General features: G+C 42.9%; 1 protein-coding gene across 1 annotated transcript in view; it reads right to left on the bottom strand.

Annotated features, from left to right (window-relative positions):
• Positions 1 to 20262, bottom strand: part of THSD7B (thrombospondin type 1 domain containing 7B) — a 269406-nt gene that overhangs the window by 79041 nt on the left and 170103 nt on the right. Inside the window, exons 14-15 of the mRNA XM_005242364.3 lie at positions 19854 to 20117; positions 2119 to 2297 (exon numbers count right to left, since the gene is read on the bottom strand). Coding sequence (XP_005242421.2) covers positions 2119 to 2297; positions 19854 to 20117 — 443 coding nt within the window. The remainder of the gene's footprint in view (positions 1 to 2118; positions 2298 to 19853; positions 20118 to 20262) is intronic.

The following is a 20262-nucleotide window of genomic DNA, read 5'->3' as shown; positions in this document are numbered from 1 at the left end:
GAGTTTTGCTTTAGGATTTAAACACTGCCTAGACCATAGGAAACAGAAGACAATCCACCTTGCAGTGGATTAATGGTATGTGTCCACCTTAGCCAAACAGCAGCGCAATCAGCTAATTTAGTTTACCATCTGGGTGGGCTACTTGTGCATGCTGCGATACGCCTAAGGACCTTGGTGTAGCTAAATCGATGCTGGAAGTCAAACTCCAGTGGGTGCAGAGCAAAACTCCTTCCAAACTGCGCAAAGGACTGAGAAGCATTCGGGGAGGCAATGAACAGAATCATGCACATGATGTGTATACGCGTGCATATCTAAGTGTACATATATATACATATGTATATACACACACTTTCCATATTTGCACCACAATTTATTCTTACCCTGAAAGCTCTGAAATATATAGAATCTGATCCAATCCTATAAATCTAAATTGGAAAAAGTTAATCTATTTGTGCACTAAAGCAGCTAGAAATAGCTTCTTTTTCTACCCTAAAAATAGCCACAAACCCACAGGCTAAGAAACAAAAAACTTCAAAAACCCAACCAAACAGAAAACCATTCCGAAAACCAAAAAGTCACAAACCAAAAGAAACAGACCTTAACGCAATTCTAAGGTGTCACTAGTACAGCCCACAATAGAAAGCTCTCTAATGAATTCAAGAGGTTTTTGATCAAAATGTGTGTTCCCAGTAAAGAGGCAAAAAGCAGCAGCCACATTTATATTAATACCAGCCATGGCACTTCACAAGCACCGGGCACCGATAAACCATACAAAGACATAATTTCCAAGTTTAAATAATTTCTTTCCTTTAATATCTTCTGAAAGGCTTTTGAAATTAGCAAATCTAATGTGTGTGGGAATAGGCAACACTTTATAGCAGTAAGTTTACTTTTAATGGAAGTAGTCTGCTGTATCTATGGGTAACAAACCTCACTATCTTTTCATTACAAAGGAGCTTATTGTTACCTTACAATTTACTGTGGGATTTCATTTTTCCTTGCCTCTTTGGTGATCTGTCTGATCTATTAAGAAAAGCACTGAGGTATGGACAACATACACTTGATTGCAGTTTTATATTTTTGTAGTCCCTGCTGCTTCTGTTAGACTACTGCCTATGAATTTCAAATAGTAATAAGGAAAAGCAACAACAACAAAAAAAGTATTTACCATGCTTCTCACAGGAAAAAAAAAAAACCTGTGAAGAAAATGAGGCAAGTTCAGAATCAGGTGTTAGAAGTGGTGCTGTATCCTGGGACATGACTGCTGCAGCAACGGTTGCACAGAAAAACAATGGGATCCACCAGCTCCAGCACCTACAAGCCACTACACAAACCAATGTTCATATGAATACTATTAAAATACTTCTACACACACCACGCATATATTTTATCTATCTATCTATCTATATATTCATAACGTATACACAAAGCCCCTTAGCATGACTGTTTCTGTCCTATTAACTAATTTTCATGGTTGAGTCTGAAATAAAGGACAGGCAAAACTAAACTACTTCATCAGTGTTAATTAGTGTTGAGAACTAATCAGCAAACGTAGGCAATCACTATTAGTTTTGCAGAAATGCATACAGCATTAAGTAGCATTTAAAGAAAAGCTGATCTTTTTTTAAGAGTAGCAATTTAGAGATTACTTTCCTCTGATGGGATGCTTCAATACTGAATATACGGAGATTAATGTTCAAGTGAACTTGTGTCAAAGGGAAATGTTGCTAAAAATAGCAATATATATTTAACAATTGTTTCTGCAGCAACCATAGTCTTGTAGAGAATTCAAAAGTTTTAAAATAACCATGACATCTGAGCTCTCTGATGCCTACACACTGTCCAGGTAGGATTATTTGTCCATGGCTTCCTGCACTCTGGGAGATAAAAATTTCTTTATATAAGGAATACGGTGTTTCAGGTCAAAACCTGCTGTTACATGAGCAGCTCCTCCTCAATTCTCAAGAAATCTGAGGATTGCCTACAAAATCTGACACAATGTGTGGTCCCAGAGAGAACTCATATTTTTGATTTCTTCACCAGCACAGTACCTTTTGATCACAATTAAAAGTACAGTAAGCACAGAGAGATTTCTGTTGGCTCGTTAACGCCGCTCACCTGATTCTTGAGATCCAGCTTTGGGCAGGGACGACCTCCATTGTAAGGCTTCTCCTTAAGCCACTTGGATCGGACTTTCACCCCCGGTCCACAAGAAGAGCTGCAAGGGGACCAACTGGACCAATCGCTTAATTTGCAATCAAACGGGCAAGGGACCGTGCAAGTTTCTTCAATGTAACCTAAACCAAAAATTTAAGAAAGGTTTTAACCACCACAACTAATAAACCCTGATCCTCTGATGTCTCACTGCAATGTGTAACCAACAGAAAATAAGAATTTCTTAAAGAGAAGACATTTGGCAGCCTTCCCAACATGAGATTATGGTCTTATTTGTAAAGAACAGCAGTGATGAAAACTAATTTCTACTTGGTTTAGTCCAATGAAGGCTGCAATAAAACTGACTGACGGGATGGACACACACTGGCAAAAGTAGCAGCGCTTAGTGACATGGTTTAGTGACAGACTTCACAGTTCTGGGTTAATGGTTGGACTTTATGATTGCAAAGGTCTTTTCCAACCTAAATGATTCTATAATTCTATATGATTCTATGATGCTGGTGGCCACCAACAGGTGGTGATTACCTTCCCTATGAGGTTGTGGCCATAATAAATTCTGGAGAACTGAGTGTACGGACCAATGTTGAACTCCTTCAGTATTATGCTAGCTAGCTCCAGTGCTGGCACAGGCTCTCGACCCAGCAGACAGAGCCAGATGACAGTGGAGGCACCAGAGCTGTGCTCCTGGAAGCTCCCACAATATGTGAGGGACATGCCTGCAGCCTGCTAGCTGGAGCAGTGTCGGATTCATTCCTGAGGGAAGCAGACAAAACGTGCTTCCCACTTCTTTCTGGTAGCTCTCTTTATCCATCTCTCCAACTGTTTTGCTTGTTCTGGGTTTCATAAATGGCATTTTAAAGCTTTGCTTTCACCTTAACCTGGCTTGACATAAAAATCCTCCCAAGATCATCACCTCTGGAAATCAGAATACCAGACATCTACAGCACCAACACCTTGCTGAATTAAAATCTAACAGGGTTTCTCAGGCAAAAAACAAGGTTCCTCCATAGAGGCACAACCTCACAGCTGGTTTAGGAGCTGGCATATGGGAAGAAAGATTTTGCAGAGTTCAGCACTGGCTGTGGAGCTCCTGGTCTGAAGAAAGGCAGTGGAGGGTGGCCAAACCCTCGAGGTGGCCAAACCCTCGAGGTCTCCAGGGGATTACTGGCACCAATCTCAGGTCGGCAGTGTGGAATAGCTCCTGCACTTTCCTGCTTACCGTGCTGCATTCATTCTCCTCGAATTTCTATTATCTGCTTGTCATGTCTGTATGTACTATGTTAATTTAAACAAAAAAAGAGATTTCATGTTAGACCCTGGAAGTTAATGGCTGCTAAGACCAGACTTTATTACAGGTGGCTTCGACCTTCTGACAGCTCTGGCAATGACAGTCATGGAAATAACCGAATTTCACCCCTACCTTATTTCTGATGTTTCTCATTTTTATGCCCCTTCTGTTTGGTTTTCATCACACTAACACTCCCTTTATATTCCTTACCTACAGAATACCAAATTAGCTCATTCAATTACTCTTTTATGAAGGGTTTCCCCACTCTATCAAAGTGACAGTCACTGCAGCAAGCAGAAAATAAAAACAAACAACAAAATCCAGAAAAACCCAACCCAGAAGCAGCTGCCCTCTAATACCCCCCGATAACAGCCCCAAACAACCAGGAAACACCGAGAATGAGGCACAGAGATTATTCTGGCCGGGAGCTGGATTTACCAGCTCTGCCAGGGCCAAACCCACTGCTGACTCCAAAGCAGGATTGCACTACATCCTGAGCACCGACCCTCAGCAGCAATGAACTGCCTCCCTCCTGCCTTCATGCTGAAGTCACTATCAAGAAAGGTTTCAGACTTATTTAGGCATCCCCCACCAGAAAATATCCTCCTTCTAGACGCACAAGAAATATTGATGTTGTTTTTGTACACAGGACCTTAAAATATGCTAGAAACAACAGCAGTTCCCTCCTTCAGTTCAATGATTCTCTATTTTTTCTCTCTCCTTCGTGATGGCACTGTTCCCTCTTCCTTTATGGCGGCCACCCCGTAGTCTGACAGCTGCAATCATTTCCCCAGTAACTCATGCTGTAACTCTTCCCTAAAGCTGCAGACCTGTCCTCATACGGTACGCTCTGGTTTTCTTTGCCACCTCTTATCTCCGTGCAGTGCCATTTCACTTGCAGCTCCAAACCCACTGGAATTTGGTATCTTAATTATTTCCAACCCAATCCATTACAGTGGTGTTCACATGTTTGAGGTATTTCAACTTTGCATATTTTGTATTCTCATCTAGCTGAGATTACACCCATGCACATACATATACAAATATTTCCAAAATAGACTAGCTTTTTTTCCCTAAATGAAGCTCCCAAATATATATCCCACTAATATTCTATTCTACCTGCTTAGGTTGCCACTCAAAGTAACTCATAATACATTATGATAAGTAAAAGAGATTTCCACATGATAGATTTATGAGAAGCATTTCTTAGGCAGTTCTCCAAAGAGTTCTGTTCCACCACCGTATGAAATATCATTTTTCCTTGGGCTGTGTGACAGCCTAGGTAATTAACTCTCAACAGAAACAAAGAAAGTTCCTTGTTTCAAAGTAGGATTAGACAGAGGGGTTATCAACTTATCAGTGAAGGCAAAATGGGCTAAGCCTTTTGGCAGTTCAAGACCTACCTCTATAATAAAAAGAAATAGAAGATAAAGAAAGAAATATAATAAATATAAAAAAAGAAATATAAGGAAGAGGAAGGAAAAGTTATAATAAACAAAACTAAAGAAACCTATTGTATTCAATCCCGAGGAAGTGCTGTGGGAATCCCTAGCGAATCACAGAATTCCTAAAGACATCCTGTTGCTAAGAGGGCAGCTCATTACTTTCTGGGTTTCCTCACCCATATTTCCGAATTACATTAAGCATAAACAAATAATGGCCAGCTAATAGAGCATTAAATTACCATACTCCCCAGAGGAAGCCAGTTCTCCATACTGAACAATGCTACAGAATCATAAGTTTCAAGCTCTTCTCACAGTCTGTCATTATTTCTTCTATCAATCACTTGAGGTTAATCTTATGCCAAGATACCCACAGATCAAAGACTTTATGCAACAAAAATTTTACTCCCAAAGTCTTTATGTGATGTGTCCTCTCAGCTCAGATGACAATGCCTTTATGGCTATCTTTTTATGAGAAACGAGTAAAAAATATTGTACTCAGCCCATCCACTGCCTATGAGAACAGGATATTTTTTTTTTCTCTGTAGGAGCCAAGCAATGGTTTGTCATTGTCAGGGAGCTGCAAAGACTTCAGTTTGGATACCCACAATAATCCTAATGTTGGCATTCCTAGAAAATTCCTAGAAAACAAAAACAAAAAGGGGAGATATGCTATTAAAACAACCTATTAATAAATAATTATATGTTCAGGCTCTTATCCAGAGAAACACTTCCATAAGGGAATACGAATAAAGGAAATGGCATAAACACATTCGTGAGTTATTGTTGCTCAGTTTGAGGAGACTAACTCAAGGCTGAGTTTATGAAGCTGGTTTTGTCAGTATCATCCTTAAACATCTTACTCATCCACTGCATTCCCCATTTTTCTCTCCTCTGCAGAACCTGATACCAAAAATTAGTTAAGTTTCCAAGACCTTCTATAGAAAAACATGTCCTTTTCTCCCCAGTCCTGCTCAACCTGCTTTCCATATGTTCTTATATTATTTCTTGAAGCTTCCTTCAACTTCTTTGTTTATTCCCCAGAATCTCAAAAACCATTAAAATAAAGATCATTTAATTTAGAAACAACAGATGACAACCTCTATTCTATCTGAGCCAGCAGCAGGCTCCTGAACTCTGCTGAGCTGGAGCTGCACACACAGATGTCGCAGGAGGTAGTGACAGAAACACCAATGTACAGGATATTTAAGTAAGCACTTTGAAACACACTGCTGGGAATAGCCTGAACTGGCAGGAAAAATTGAACTGGTGGATCAAATAAACCTTTTCTTTGTTTAAGTGCTATTGTTTTACTACTGAGACACTGTCAACATAATGAGGTGAACAAATGCATTTACGTAGGCTGCACAGCTCATTTTACTATTATTTATTCATTAAGAACAATGTGCTTGTTGCTCTACAAGCCACAAATGGAGGCTCTTCCCTAAAAAAAGCTCCCACAGATTACACAGGATGTAGCGGGAAGGCTCAAACACATGATCTCGCAACCATTACTTGTCTCATCTCTTCTATGCAGCCTAAGAGACAAAGCAATCGCAGGTGGATGAATAAAGCGAGGACGATGGTCTGGTGGGTGTCAGAGGTCAAGGCTCAAATACATGGTGTAAAAACTGTTATTGTCTCATTTTTGCTGTACAACCCAAAAGAACCAAGGCAATAGGAGGCAGCTGGATGATGGGCTGGTGGGTGTCAGCAGTGCAGAAGCACAAAGAGGCTGCGGATTGCACTGCAGTGCCAGAGGGAGGTTTGCAGCAGCACAGTTTCTTTCCCACCTACAAGATGCCACAGATACCACACCAGCACAGCCAAGCAAGGGGTGGCAGTGTCCTTCCATGTCCCCCTCTATCTGCACAAATGGGTCGTGGTAGGAGAAGCAGATGATTAGTAGGTTTACAAGCTAACGTAAGACACTGGCATCCACCTGATTGTTGCACCTCCAAATGATAAATTTGCTGTGGGTGTAAGGTCTGCACACAGTGTTAAACAACACTGCCAACAGGATTCCAAGAGGCTGACTTAAAAGTGATTTGAAAATAAACATTTCTCCAGCAGCTTTGGAAACAGATGCACTTCTAATTGAATTGTCTTTAAACTCATTTGTATCCTCTCTAACATATTTCATCATTTCAATTAACAAACTTCTAGCAGTTCTACCCTTGTTAGTAAACCTTGAGGTGCTTCATAAAACTCAAGGTCATTACTATGAGAGGGACAATTCTGTGCATCAGTGCCACTGCCACTGGTAGTAACAGCACTAATTTCCCTCGGATTCTGTAGGATAAAAGTGATCACCCTTTAACAAACAAGGGAGCAGCAGACTGGACAGTAATACACAAGAAATATTTCTAATTACACAGACCAAAGGTAGAGGGAAAAAATTGATTCATTTTGCAATTAGTATTTACATTCATTTGGTTACTGAGTGTGAAATATGTAGAATAACACCAGTAAATCCATGTGGTGCTAAAAGTCTAACAGCTAAAGACTTTATGAAGGAGACCTGGTGGACCATGGCACTCAGTGGGCCACATTCTGCTCCCTGAAGCTTCATTATTCTCCTACAAAGCACACCTCATGTTTTAACTCGGGTCAAAACTCAGCATCGAACACAGACTGCAGCTAAGAGACTAACTCTAGCAACTGGTCATAGCTCTATGACTGCAGCTTTCCCAGAGAGCCACGGATAAGGCAGCCACCAGCCACGGGCCACACGGCATGACCAAAGGCTCCAGAAGATTGTGAGCTACAAGGGAGCACCTCATCCTAAGCAATCCAGGTCCAAACAATTAAATCCTCCTTCAAGGGAGAACATTAACTGAAAGAAACTAAGCAGGATAAGTCTGGGAGTCTTAAAGTTAATAACAACTTCAGCTGCATCTGAAAAGGATGCAATATTGCCATGGAACAAATGTTTAATATTTTTTATACATATATTTATATATACACAAGGATTTGAGAGATTTTATGCATTATTAGTTTGCTAGCTGGGAAATTTAAAGAGATAATCTAATGAATACATTCAGTAAATGCACAACCAAAAAACACAGCAAAAACAACACTCGTATCAAATGTTTTGCAAAGCTCAAATAACGGACCCTTAGCTAATTCATTCCCACTTGCTCTCCTCAACAAAGAGGCACATGCTCTCATTATCTCTTGGCAGACTGATTATAGATTCTAAACAGACCAGAGAGGACTTGTAAAAAATGTTGCTAAGTTTAACTCAACATTATTGTTATTGAAATTCATCCAAAGGTTGGTTTTATTGCTCAATTTCACAGTCTCTATAAATCCCGATGAAGCAGTTGGGTCAATGCTGACTTCGCATTATGATTCCTAATTTCTTTTGATTTTGCATTACAGTTTTCTTCCTTAAGAACCTGCAAGCTCACCTTATGAGTTACATATGAATCATAACTCTTGATACATTTAATCTTTTAACTAAATAAAGAAATCTCCATTAATTAGCACATTCCTTGTAACAGATTGCAGAACAAGCTCAGAACTCTTCTGTGGCCTTCTGAGGGCAAATACATAGGACTTCACAGGGCACATTCATCACACAGGAAACTTTCGATGAAGACGGGCAAAAATTCACTGCACAAATCTGTCTGGGCTCCAAAACCAGCTGTGGAAATAACTCCCTCTCCTCCTGGGGCTGCTCCCCCACAGTGAAGGGCTGGGCCGGCTGCTTGGGAGCCCTGACGTCTTATGGAAGTCCTTACTCAAATAAAAAATGATGCACTGAGATCAACAGCAAGTTAGGGTAGGGTAGCTCAGCTGTGGTTTTCTATATACTTTGCTCATCACCCTGCCACTCGCAAAATCATCTGCTTTGTCCATACAAAATTGAGTAGCTTCTTTTTTTTTATCAGTGCTGTCATCCTCTCTATATCAGGAAAGAAAATTTTCCCACTGCACTTCGTTACGAATTCTTTAGCATATGTATTTTTAGGCTACTTGATAAAAAAAGCACATTTTAAAAATAAATCTGAGCTTGTGATTATTTTTTATTATTATTATGAGATCTATATAATAAAACAAGGCTTTTTTTTTTAAAGGCTGAACACACTTCCACAGTACATCACAAAGACAAAATTAAATTGTCCACAGATTGTCATATTCCCCTCTTTCTCCTACACCTGACTTCTCTCAGAGGCCCAATTGCACAGGAGCTCCAAAAATAGATGTGCATCACACGGTGCTCTGAAAATCAATATAGACTTGGGCAATTTGGACTAGGCGGGAAGCATCTTCCAGAGCCAAGGGTCCATCACTGGGAGAAAGCTGCCACCACATGTCACCAAAAATATCTGCCCCCATCAGTAGATCATATATGGCCTGAAGGTCAATGGTTTCAGGCTCTGCTGGAGCACAGTAAGAAACTCAATTTCTGAGTCTGGGGCCCTCCACAGAGAGCATCTTTCTGCCAGTTTCTAAACATATGACGTTAGGCAATGTCAACACAATATGCCACCTCTTTTCAGCTGCCAAGCTGTGACCCCAAGACACAAACCAGCCTCATTTACACAACTTCCCTCGGACAACAACAACAAAACTTCCATTTTACAGAATGGGAAACACTGATGTATTTCCTTGCATCCTAATAATTAGCATGTATCATGTATTATAATACTGCTCTTATTTCAGACAAAATAAACCACCAGATGACTGCAGAAGAAAGGAACACAAAACAATTAGATTCATGTATAATTAATATTACCAAGAAGACTCATAAGAACAGGAAAAAAATTTTTTCTTTTGTTTCTTTTCTTTAAATCTCCATTCCTGGTACTTTAATTTACCAAGTCGAGCAGCATTACCACGTGTAAGGGCCTCTGTTCAAGAGCAGGTCACACAGGCACTGAAAAGGCAGGGAGAAGCTTCAGAGCCCACAGTGACCTCAGCAGCCTCCCTCCCCACCATCACGGGAGAGCGAGTGACACAGTGAACTCTCAGATCAATACCCTTAAATCAATACACTGCCTCAATTCCTTCTCGTCTCATCGACACTAAATGAGATGCCTAACTACAGGCTTTAATTATACCGGCGCTGTTTCAAAGATGCCACTAACCATTATCAGCATTAGGAAGATCTGTGAGCACTTTCCCAAATGGCAGGTAGCTGCCACGAGGTCCAGCCTGCTCAGGTAAGGAGTTCTCTCCTGCTATTAGAGGTCACCTTGCTGCAGAAGCAGGGATTCAAAGGCATCTGACCTTCTTAAATAAAGCTGTACTATAAAAAAACATCTGATGGAAACAGGATGTTAAGGCAGGGAATAGTCCTGGTTTTCCACAGCTTAGGCACAGGGAGAGCAGCACAACTCATTTAGATGATAGAAAACTTTGAGATGGAAATAGGACATTTTTGTGACGTTAGCAGGCCCCAGAACAGTGTACCAATGTACTGAATTCCTGATAGACGTTTGTATCAATGTGGCAGCGTGACTTTGAGCACTCTGGTTGTGTAGTTCAATCTCCTCTGCTGGAGGACTCCAATGAACTCAGACAGAAGCAAAAATCAATGCAATCTTGTTAAATAACATGATTTTTAATGGTCAATCTTATCAAATACAAATGAGATCCAAGATTTCACAGAGGGAATCTCTGTCTATATTGTGGGATATTAGAAGTTTTGCAAATCAGGCTCTCAGTAATTTAATTTACACCATCCTTGTTTGGAAACCTTGGAGGACAGAGAGAATTCAAAGTATATCTCAGACCCAGGAACAGACCAAGCTGAGATGAATTCTCAGTTACTCACCATTATGATAATCCTCAGAGCAGACAGAGCTGGTTTAATTTTATCCACGTTTCCTAATTCAGACTCATTTCCTCAAATTTTCTAAATTCTGCTGTTGCTATGTCTCTGAGTTGGTCTCCCGAACTCTTTGATCAAGCAGACTGCATCAAGCACGTAAACTATATTCACTACACGCCCATCTCCCCCTGTCACGCTAACTCTATCACTGTATGCAGTGCTCCAGCAAACCTACTGCTGCTCAGGCAAGTACAGCTCATTTTATTCAGACACTGGCCTATGTGCAAAACCTGGATTTTTTCTTTTTGTAGGACTCTTGTTCCATATAAGAAGAAACACATGATGTTGCTTCTGAAGATATTCAGAATATGTCAGATGTGAAACCCTTCAACTCTCACTAAAATCCACTAAAACAGCTACTATGTCCAGCTGCCACAGGGCTCCTCACCAGTGGTAAAGACATGAAACTATGACCTTCCACTTAAAAATTATTTGTCATCCATTTATTTGCCTGAAAGTCCTGCTAACCAGAGCCATATAAAAGGCAATCAGGTTAAAAAACAACGCAAAAACCCCCACATAAGACATGAGAGGAATCCTATGAACTACTGCCAGTACCTAGTGTGCCACTTCCCAGTACACCTGCACATCTCAAAGGGATCATGAAGTTCTCCATGAGCAGGAAAAGAGGTCTTAACACTGGAGTACATAATTCATGAAAAGGCTTAGGGTAAAACGGTATTTCTTCATACTTCCAACATAACATATTAAAAAGAATGACATAGGGAGAGAAAAATGTTAATTCTAAATCTGTCTTTGTATGGTAACATTTTATTAGAGCCTTGCTTCGTAACAGGCTTTATCTGTGAAAAATGTGTTATTAAGGCCGAAGAGATGGGCTACATTTTAGAGATGCTCTCATTGTAGCCTACTGCAGGAATCGGGGCAGTAGATGGCCCAGTGCATTAACTTGCTATCAAAGCTCTCCTAAACCTCTGATAGACTACTTCTACACCGAGTTACTATTTCTACACTAAAAACATTCCCAGCTCCCATGGAAAAGCTTTAATCAACCTGTCAAAACCAGAGAAAAACTGACTGAGGCTAATAATAGAAACAAAAGGCATGGATGAGAGCAAGGGTGGGGAGAGGTGGTCCGGCAAGTGGAGGCTGACGGTAATCGTTAAACACAAAAAAACCTGTTTGAGGTTAGTAAAAAATCACTCCTTCGCATAGTCTGGTACTGCCACCTCTTCAAAAGGGTCATTTTATGTAATGCAGCAAAAAACATAAAAAAAATTTGGGCAAAAAGACATGCTATAAAAGATCGGTATTTAGAGCCAAGGAGTAAGAACAGACTACGACTAAATGCATCACCTACAGAGCATGCTGCTCAAATAGCTAATCCTCTAAATATTTCCTCATAAGATGCATGTTTGCTTTCTGTAAGAATATAAAGATCTAGAAGAATGTGCATTTCTACGTACTAATGTCTCAAAGGAAGCCTTACCTTGCTTTAAACAAACTTATAGACATTCAAAAGTAACTTTTTTGATGGCTGTTTACCTTTGATTATGTTGCCAGAAAACACAGAGAACAGCAATATCCAAACGGTTGTCTTGCGATCCAATTTAATTTGAGAGGACTTTTAAAATCCAGGAAGGGAACTGTGGCCAAATTGTCTTATGGCAAACAGATTTGGGAAAAAAAAGGAAAGGACAAGATAGGGAATAAATCAATGTTCTTTGAGCATTGTTATGAGACCAATATGTAAAAATCCTGTAGTCAAACAAGAAATGGAGGGCAGGTCATTTACAGGCTCTGTTTCTCGGCTTACAGCTCCCCTGGCACCTACAGCTGTAATTAAGAGCATCACCACACAGCCAAGGAGATGTATAGAAAAGTGGGAGAGGGGTCCAGAGGAGAACCCAGCCAGGATTTCAGGGCTAAATTTAGAAGCTATTTAGCTCTGAGACAGCAGAAAACTAGTCAAAGGTGACAGCGATGAGGCTTTGACGAGTTCTGAAGGGGGGACATGAGGGTAGGACAGCCGCGCCTGCAGCTGGCAACCAGCCACCCACAATCCAAACCCAACCTTAATTCCCTCGCCAAGGGATGGGAGAGGCAGAAAATAAGGTGAATTTTTAGTTGAACTTTTTTCGTCAAGCACTCCTTGAAAAGCTTTGCTCTGGTAAGTAATTCTAGGACATAATTTTTCTGTAATAAAAAGGCTACAGAGGGATATTATGCTGGTTTTAGCTGGAATAGAGTTAATTTTCTTCATAGCAGCTCGTACGGGGCTCTGTTTTGGATTTCTGCTGTTAAGTGCTGGTAATCCAGGGCTGTTCCGTTCCTGCTGAGCAGCGCTCACCCAGAGCCCAGGGCTTTTCTGCCCCTCACCCACCCCACCAGCGAGGGGGCTGGGGCTGCACAGGGAGCTGGGAGGGGACACAGCCGGGACAGCTGACCCCAGCTGACCCAAGGGACATCCCATCCCAGACGGCATCGGGGTCAGCATGTACAGCTGGGGGAAGGAGGAGGGGGATGTTCAGAGTGGTGGTGTTTGTCTTCCCCAGTAACGGAGCTCTGCTTTCCCAGGGATGGCTGGGAAGCGGTGAATGAATTCCTTGGTTTACTTTGCTTGCACATGCAGCTTTTGCTTTACTTATTAAACTGTTTTTATCTCAACACACAAGTTTTTTTCACTTTTACTCTTCTGATTCTCTCCCTCATCCCACTGAGGGGGAGTGAACAAGCAGCTGCCTGGGCTGAGTTGCTGGCTGGAGTTAAACCACAACAGATACACCAGAGATATGCAGGGGAAACCAAAGAAAAAAACAAGAGTATCACAATATTTAATTAAACCAAAATGCTAAAAGAAGGGTGGAAGAATCTGAACATAGGGTCTACATGTTATCATTAACTGCTGGTGCTAAGACCACCTACTACTCCCACACTTTTAGGGAGGAGGACGCATCCCAAGGCTGTCACGTGTGGGGTCTGGAGCTAGGAAGAGGACAGTCTAGGCAGGGTTGCCCATTTTTCTTGTAAAAGAAAAGAGCCTATCAAGAATGAGGCCTCCAAAAATGTGGCCTCATCCATATGAAGTTTGTAAGATGCTGTTTATGGAAGAAACCACTTAAAACTAAAACTAGTTGGATTCTGGAATTAATGGTTTGTGCTAAAAACTGAAATTTCAACACAAGATTTCACTTAGGCTAAGAATGAAATCAAATACTTGGGAATATTTTCAAAAACACAGGTGAAGCTTCTGTTCAGAAAAGTTTCTATTTCTGAAGATTTTTCAAGACAAAATCAGAGATTTCTGCAACAATTTTATTCTTCAAATAAAATCTGCCAGATATGGAAAAATGTATACTAAAGTAGTTGCTAGAATATAAATACTTTCAAAAGTAAACAGGCATTTATTCAACGTAGCTTTTTGAACTTTTTAACCAAAATTGTTACCTTGTAGGAAAGGTAAGTTTGCTATAAATCCAGAATAGACTTGGCTCACATTTCTTTAGCCTACTAAGCTCTCCTTGTAATTTTTTTTGAGCTACACAAATATCATCTTGCAGAACAATTATTAAAATCTAGTGATTAAAAGCTACCTGAAAATAGCTCATTTTCTCCTAAAATGGCAGTACAGGGATTCACATGCCACAGGGTTTCAGCTCGTCATGGTGTTAACTCACAGGTAGGTCATGCAATGCCTATCAAGCTAGTGGCCAGGATTTTCGCAGAAGAGAGCACAAACCCCAGAGGAACAGCCCGGAAGAAATACTGCACTACTCTGGGCTGACCTTTCAGAAAAACTTCATGGGACTTGACACTACCTTATTTTCAGCTGTAAGAGTTGAAATTCCTGATCCATGACCTTTGCATACTGTCCTAAATTTCTCAACACTGGGGACAGGGCTGAGCAGGACAGAAGCAGCACTGTCACTGCTGGCACAGGCTGCCCTGATGTGCCTGGGAGCAGGGAAAATAGCCCCACCAACCACAAAACCAATGAGTTCTCACATCACCAAAATTTTTAACTCCTCCTGGTGCATCTGTTTGCTAATCCCACCTGTTCAGGATAAAAGCTGACATTTTCAAGGAGTGACCTTGCCAGCAGCATTCCCAGGAGCACTGTTATGTCAGCCTGATTGGGAGGAACAAAGTGACACCCTTACATCACCAGGTGCCAGGGAACCCTGTGAGCAAACCCAGTCGTCTTTGATTTGTCCACCCACAACTAAACCACGTACAACAGAACAGCCCACTGTTGAGAATAAGGATGTATATGAGCATCCCTGCTGTGCTCTTCATAAATTTAGAGATAATTAAAGCTTTTTAAGGTGACTGTAGGTTGAAGCTAACCGCTCTGTGATTTAAAGCCAAGATCTATTTGTCTGTTGTGTCTTTCTTCCAGGTTCCTGTTGTTGTAAGCACAGTAGAATTTGAATAGTATAAGTTCTCTTCAAAAACTCCTGCTTTCCATAAATTGCCCATTGAATCAAAAGCAGAACCTCTGTGCAAGAAATCTCCAGCCTTTGATTTGGAACAGATGAGGCACCCTATGTTCCTCTAAGATTAAAAAAAAAAACACCTCTTGGCATACCACACAAGAAAGAGGCACAAAAGAACTACATGAAATAATTGAAAACAAAGGAGGTGGAAATTAAAAATTAGTACAAGAAACTCAGCTGACAGATTGAGAAGTGGATGAACTGAAATTAAGAGGACAATTTGATGTCCAAAGAGGATGTTCCAAACACCAGCCAAAGAATGGAGACCCTCTGGACGAGCGGTGAGCTGAAAGCAATATAAGCCAGTCTTCTAATGGGAAGGCAAATTGAGGAAAACTATCAATTACATTTTTGTAACGTAATTAGTTACATCTATCCATAATTTCATACATGCATTTCCAAATTAAAGGAAGAAAAAGGAGAGTAAACCAAATCCAGGGAAATGGAATTAGCTCAATTGGGAAAATGCAGGTCACTCATTTCTTGAGCTAATTGAATGGGTCATCCAAGGAAAATGATACCACCACTACAATAAAGCAGTAGACTAATCACAAAAGTCAGTCATGAAAAGCACTGTCCTACAAAAGAAAAGTTGAGGAAACAATGGGAAGTCAGAAGAGCTGAAAGAAATAACAAGAAATCAGTTACCCTCATACCTCTAAAAGCAAGAGCAACGCCTAGATACCACAGTGGTTGGCATTCAGTATAGAATCATATCACCAATGAATCATTTAGGTTGGAAAAGATCTTTCAGTTCAAGTCCAACCATTAACCCAGCAGTGCCAAGGCCACCACTAAACCGTGCCCCTGAACACCACATCTACGTGGTTTCTGAACACCTCCAGGGATGGGATTCCACCGCCTCCCCGGGCAGCCTGTCCCAGGCCTTGACCACCCTTTCGGGGAAGAAACTTTCCCCAGTCTCCAACCTCAGCCTCCCCTGGGGCAACCCGAGGCCGGTCCCCCCTGCCCTGTGGCTCGTTCCCTGGGAGAAGAGCCCGACCCCCCCTGCCCACAGCCCCTGCCGGGCAGTCGAGGGGGCGATAAGGTCTCCCCTCAGCCCTCCCCTCTCCGGGCCAAACCCCCCCGGCTCCCCCAGCCGCTCCTCACCAGCCTCGTGCCCCAGCCCCTTCCCCAGCCCCCTGCCCGGCTCTGGGCACGCTCCAGCCCCCCACGTCCCCCCCGCGCTGAGGGGCCCGCACCTGGCACAGGGGCCGAGGGGCGGCCGCGCCGGGGCCCAGCACCGGGGCCATACTCCGCTGCACTCGGCGCCGCTCCTTGGGCTCAGCCGTCCGGCCGGTCTCGTACCCGACACAGAATGCACCCGCCCCAGCCACGGCAGCCGGTTCCTCCGGGAGATGCTGCGGGAGGACCCTGGCAAAGGCTTTACGAAGGCCCAGGCACAGCCCCCAGCCCCTCCCGCGCCCGCTGCGGGACTCTCCCTGTCACAGGAGGAGATCGGGGTCCCCGGCAGGACCTGCCTTCCATAACCCCGCGCCGGCTGGGCCGGATCCCCCGGCTGTCCCGCACGTGCCGCGGGATGGCACTCGGGGGGCTCTGCCCCGGCACCTGCCCCGGCACCGAGGTCAGGCTGACAGGCCTGCAGCTCCCCGGATCCCCCCTCCCGCCGGTGGGGTCACCCTGGCTGACCCCCAGCCTGCCGGGACCCCCCGGTGAGCCAGGGCTGCTGGTAAGTGGCTGGCAGCGGCGGGGTGAGCGCTCACCCAGCTCCCTCAGCACCCTCGGGTGGGTCCCATCCGGCCCCACAGGCCTGTGTGTGTCTGAGGGGTGCAGCCGGTCGCTGGCCATTTCCCCTGGGGTTACGGGGGCTTCATCCTGCTCCCCGTCCCTGCCTTCCAGCGCAGGGGGCTGAGTGCCCTGAGGGTAACTGGTCTCGCTATAAAAGACTGAGGAAAGAAAACACCGAGTGCCTCAGCCTTTTCCTCATCCTTTGTGGCAATATTCCCCACCACTTCCAACAGAGGATGCAGATTATCCTTGGTCCTTCTTGTTTCTAATTTATTTGTAAAACCACTTTTTGTTACTTTTTATGGCAGTGGCCAGCCTGAGCTCTAGCTGGGTTTTCATCTCTCTAATCTTAGCCCTGCATAACCTTGTAGTATCCTTATAGCCCTCCAGCGTTGCCTGCCCCTTCTTCCAAAGGACATAAACTCTCCTTTTGCCCCCAGTTCCAGCCAAAGCTCTGTTCAGCCAGGCCGGTCTTCTTCCCTGCTGGCTCATCTTCTGGCACATGGGGACACCCTGCTCTGATGCCTTCAAGATTTCCTTCCTGAAGAATATCCAGCCTTCCTGGACCCCTTGGCCCTTCAGAACTATCTCCCAAGGGACCCTGTCAAGCAAATATACAAGGCAACGGCTTAATTAGCCATAAATATGGTCAGCTAGCAAATGTCAAAAGGTCGCCTGATACCAATTGTGAACAAGACAAACTGAGCTGCTTAAAAAAACCTGTCATGAATAATTTCTCAGGGCTTAGCAATTCTGCATGCCTCTGTAATTTGCTCTTCTCTATTATGGTTGAATAACATTCTGCTAATTATTAATTGGATAATGATTTGTTTCTACCACTAATTCAATAATGTGTTCAGAAGTGCATTTTGAAAGCTCCCGGCTCTAGAGACCGTAAATAAAGGTTGCTCTAGTTGGAAGGCAGGTCCCAAGTGATGGAAGTGCAGCCTACGGAGCTTTCTTCCCACTTTTGAGCACTCTACAGCTGAAGTCCCCAAAATAGCCGTGTCCTCTGGAGACCAAGGCAATGCTGCTTTCCCACTTGCCTTACAGGAAACAGATGATGTTCAACACTGGGTAGTAATTAGGAGCTTATACACCCTGGGTATTAAACAGGGGTCTGGCTGGAGATTAATAGTTCACCCTTAGGGAAACTCTTATGGGGCATCCAGAAGGTAGAAACATCTTACCCCTCCTTTATATCCCACTTCCAAACCTGAAGGTCTTCAGAGGACTCTGTAAACACAGTGCAGGAGGAAGAGCATATGATAGTGCTCTCCTGTACAGTACTGACCACCCCTCTGGCCTCTGACAATGGGTCCTGTACCAACGCTGTGTTGCAATCATTTCTGCTCAGATAAAAAGCTGAAGACCAGAAAGCCAACAATAATCCCCCTTGAGCTACCACTCCCTACCACCTCCCTAAGATAAGCTGGACCATTAAAAATGCCACATAAATATCACAGACAGAAGACAAGCTTCAAGGTTATTCAGAAAAGCCCCACGCATAGACAGCCTCCTCTTTTAATAGTGATAAAAACACTGAGTTTTTCAAAAGAGAAAGTCACAGTACAGGCAAACCCACCTTTCAAAACCCAATGGCTCCCTTTTTGTAGAAGAAAAGGTAATGTTGTGGGAGAAAGGTATAGCATTCCTCCTTCATGGGCCACAGAGGCATAATCAATTGCTACAAAAGCATATTGTTGAAACACAAACCACGAAAAGCTGCTTTATGAATCCATGCAGCCAGCTGGAACAGCCATCAACAGCTGCGAGAGGAATTCACTCCACGACTGAATCACTTCATTAGAGTGGTTTTCTTTCCTTTTATTACACACGACTCGGGCTGCTGATCCTCATCCTGAAGACCCTCCACAGAGCACCCCCAATTCTTTCTCTGTTCCCTTATATACCCAGGAACATTAATGGTTCCCTCTGTATTGCTTAATCTCCTCCTGAGACATCATTTCTCCCTCTCTCATCATATAGCTCACCAGCAGTCTTCCAACGTACTGCATCACATTGTGCACTGTCCTGTTTTTGAGTGCAAGTCGGAGGCAGTGTAGAGGTATAGGATTTGCCCCTAAGATTAGGACTTCTGTGAACTGATTTAGCATAATGATTGTGATGAACTACAAATCACGAAACAGTGAGAAAATATCCAGATGGAATGACATTTCCTGCTTGCTCTACTTATTCTGCTTTTTTTTCTGTGTGATATAGGCTACTTGATTATATGTGAAATGTAAGTGGACAGAAGCACAGCCCAGAACCCCAGCAAGCAGTGACACTGGAATACACACTGTTTATCAATTTGAGCTTGAGACTGGCACAAAACGGCAAGGAGGCAGCCACTGGTTGCTTAAGTCATGTGTACTTGTTCTGAGTGACTGCAGGTGACATCACAGGGGGGGTGCAATTAATACAATTATCTCAAGAAGATTCCTTATCTCTTCATTGAAAACAACTGTACGAACCTCCAAATGTACTGAAAAGGAATAAAAAACTCAAAACAAGTAAAAGCTGAAGTAGGAGATATCATCAAACAAAATGGCAATTGGAAAATAACTTCTATGCTTATGTTTTTATGGGATTTTCAGACAAATAAAAAAAACCCCAACCTCTGGTATTTGACAGTGTAGGCAACTTTAGCCCTCTTCTGCTTCATTCCATTGTAGAAATGCCAGCAGACCCTTATACCGAGGAAAACCTCAGTATTAAGAGCAATAAGAAGATATCTGAAGAACCGTGTTCAGCACTCACAGCAACCTTGTGAAAGCTATTCCAGCATTTAAACAGGTACAGACCTGTTATAGGCTCCAAACAGACCATTGAATGGGTAACTGTGCTCAGCATCAGGGTAATTGATACGTGTTGTGCACTTTTAAAAATATCCTTACCTGAACTGCTACAGCGAGATGGTTCCACAAGTCTGCCGGTCTTATCATAACAGGCAATAGCTTGCAGTCGTACACCCTCACCACACTCCTTGGTGTCTCCATGGGATCGTGTTCCCAATTGTGGCGCGGATGTACCTCCTCCAATAATACAGTCGGACCAATTTCCATGGGGCTGGGAGGTAAATACCTCACACGGGCACTGCTCTGTTTCAACTTGAGGATAAACTTCTGTATTCTGGCATTTGTCTCGCTTTCTGCTTCGCCCTGTTCCAACCACAGAAATCTGTTCGTTAGCTTAACATCTGCTACTTTTGATAACAACATGCCATATTATTTATACTTGCATGAATTCAACACATTAGAACCAAGACAATCTGAATGTTAATATCCAGGAACATTTCCGAAGCGT

The sequence above is a fragment of the Falco peregrinus genome, chromosome 8 (genome assembly GCF_023634155.1).
Source record: "Falco peregrinus isolate bFalPer1 chromosome 8, bFalPer1.pri, whole genome shotgun sequence".
In the NCBI taxonomy this organism is placed as follows: domain Eukaryota; kingdom Metazoa; phylum Chordata; class Aves; order Falconiformes; family Falconidae; genus Falco; species Falco peregrinus.
This window is presented reverse-complemented; position numbering and strand designations above follow the sequence as displayed.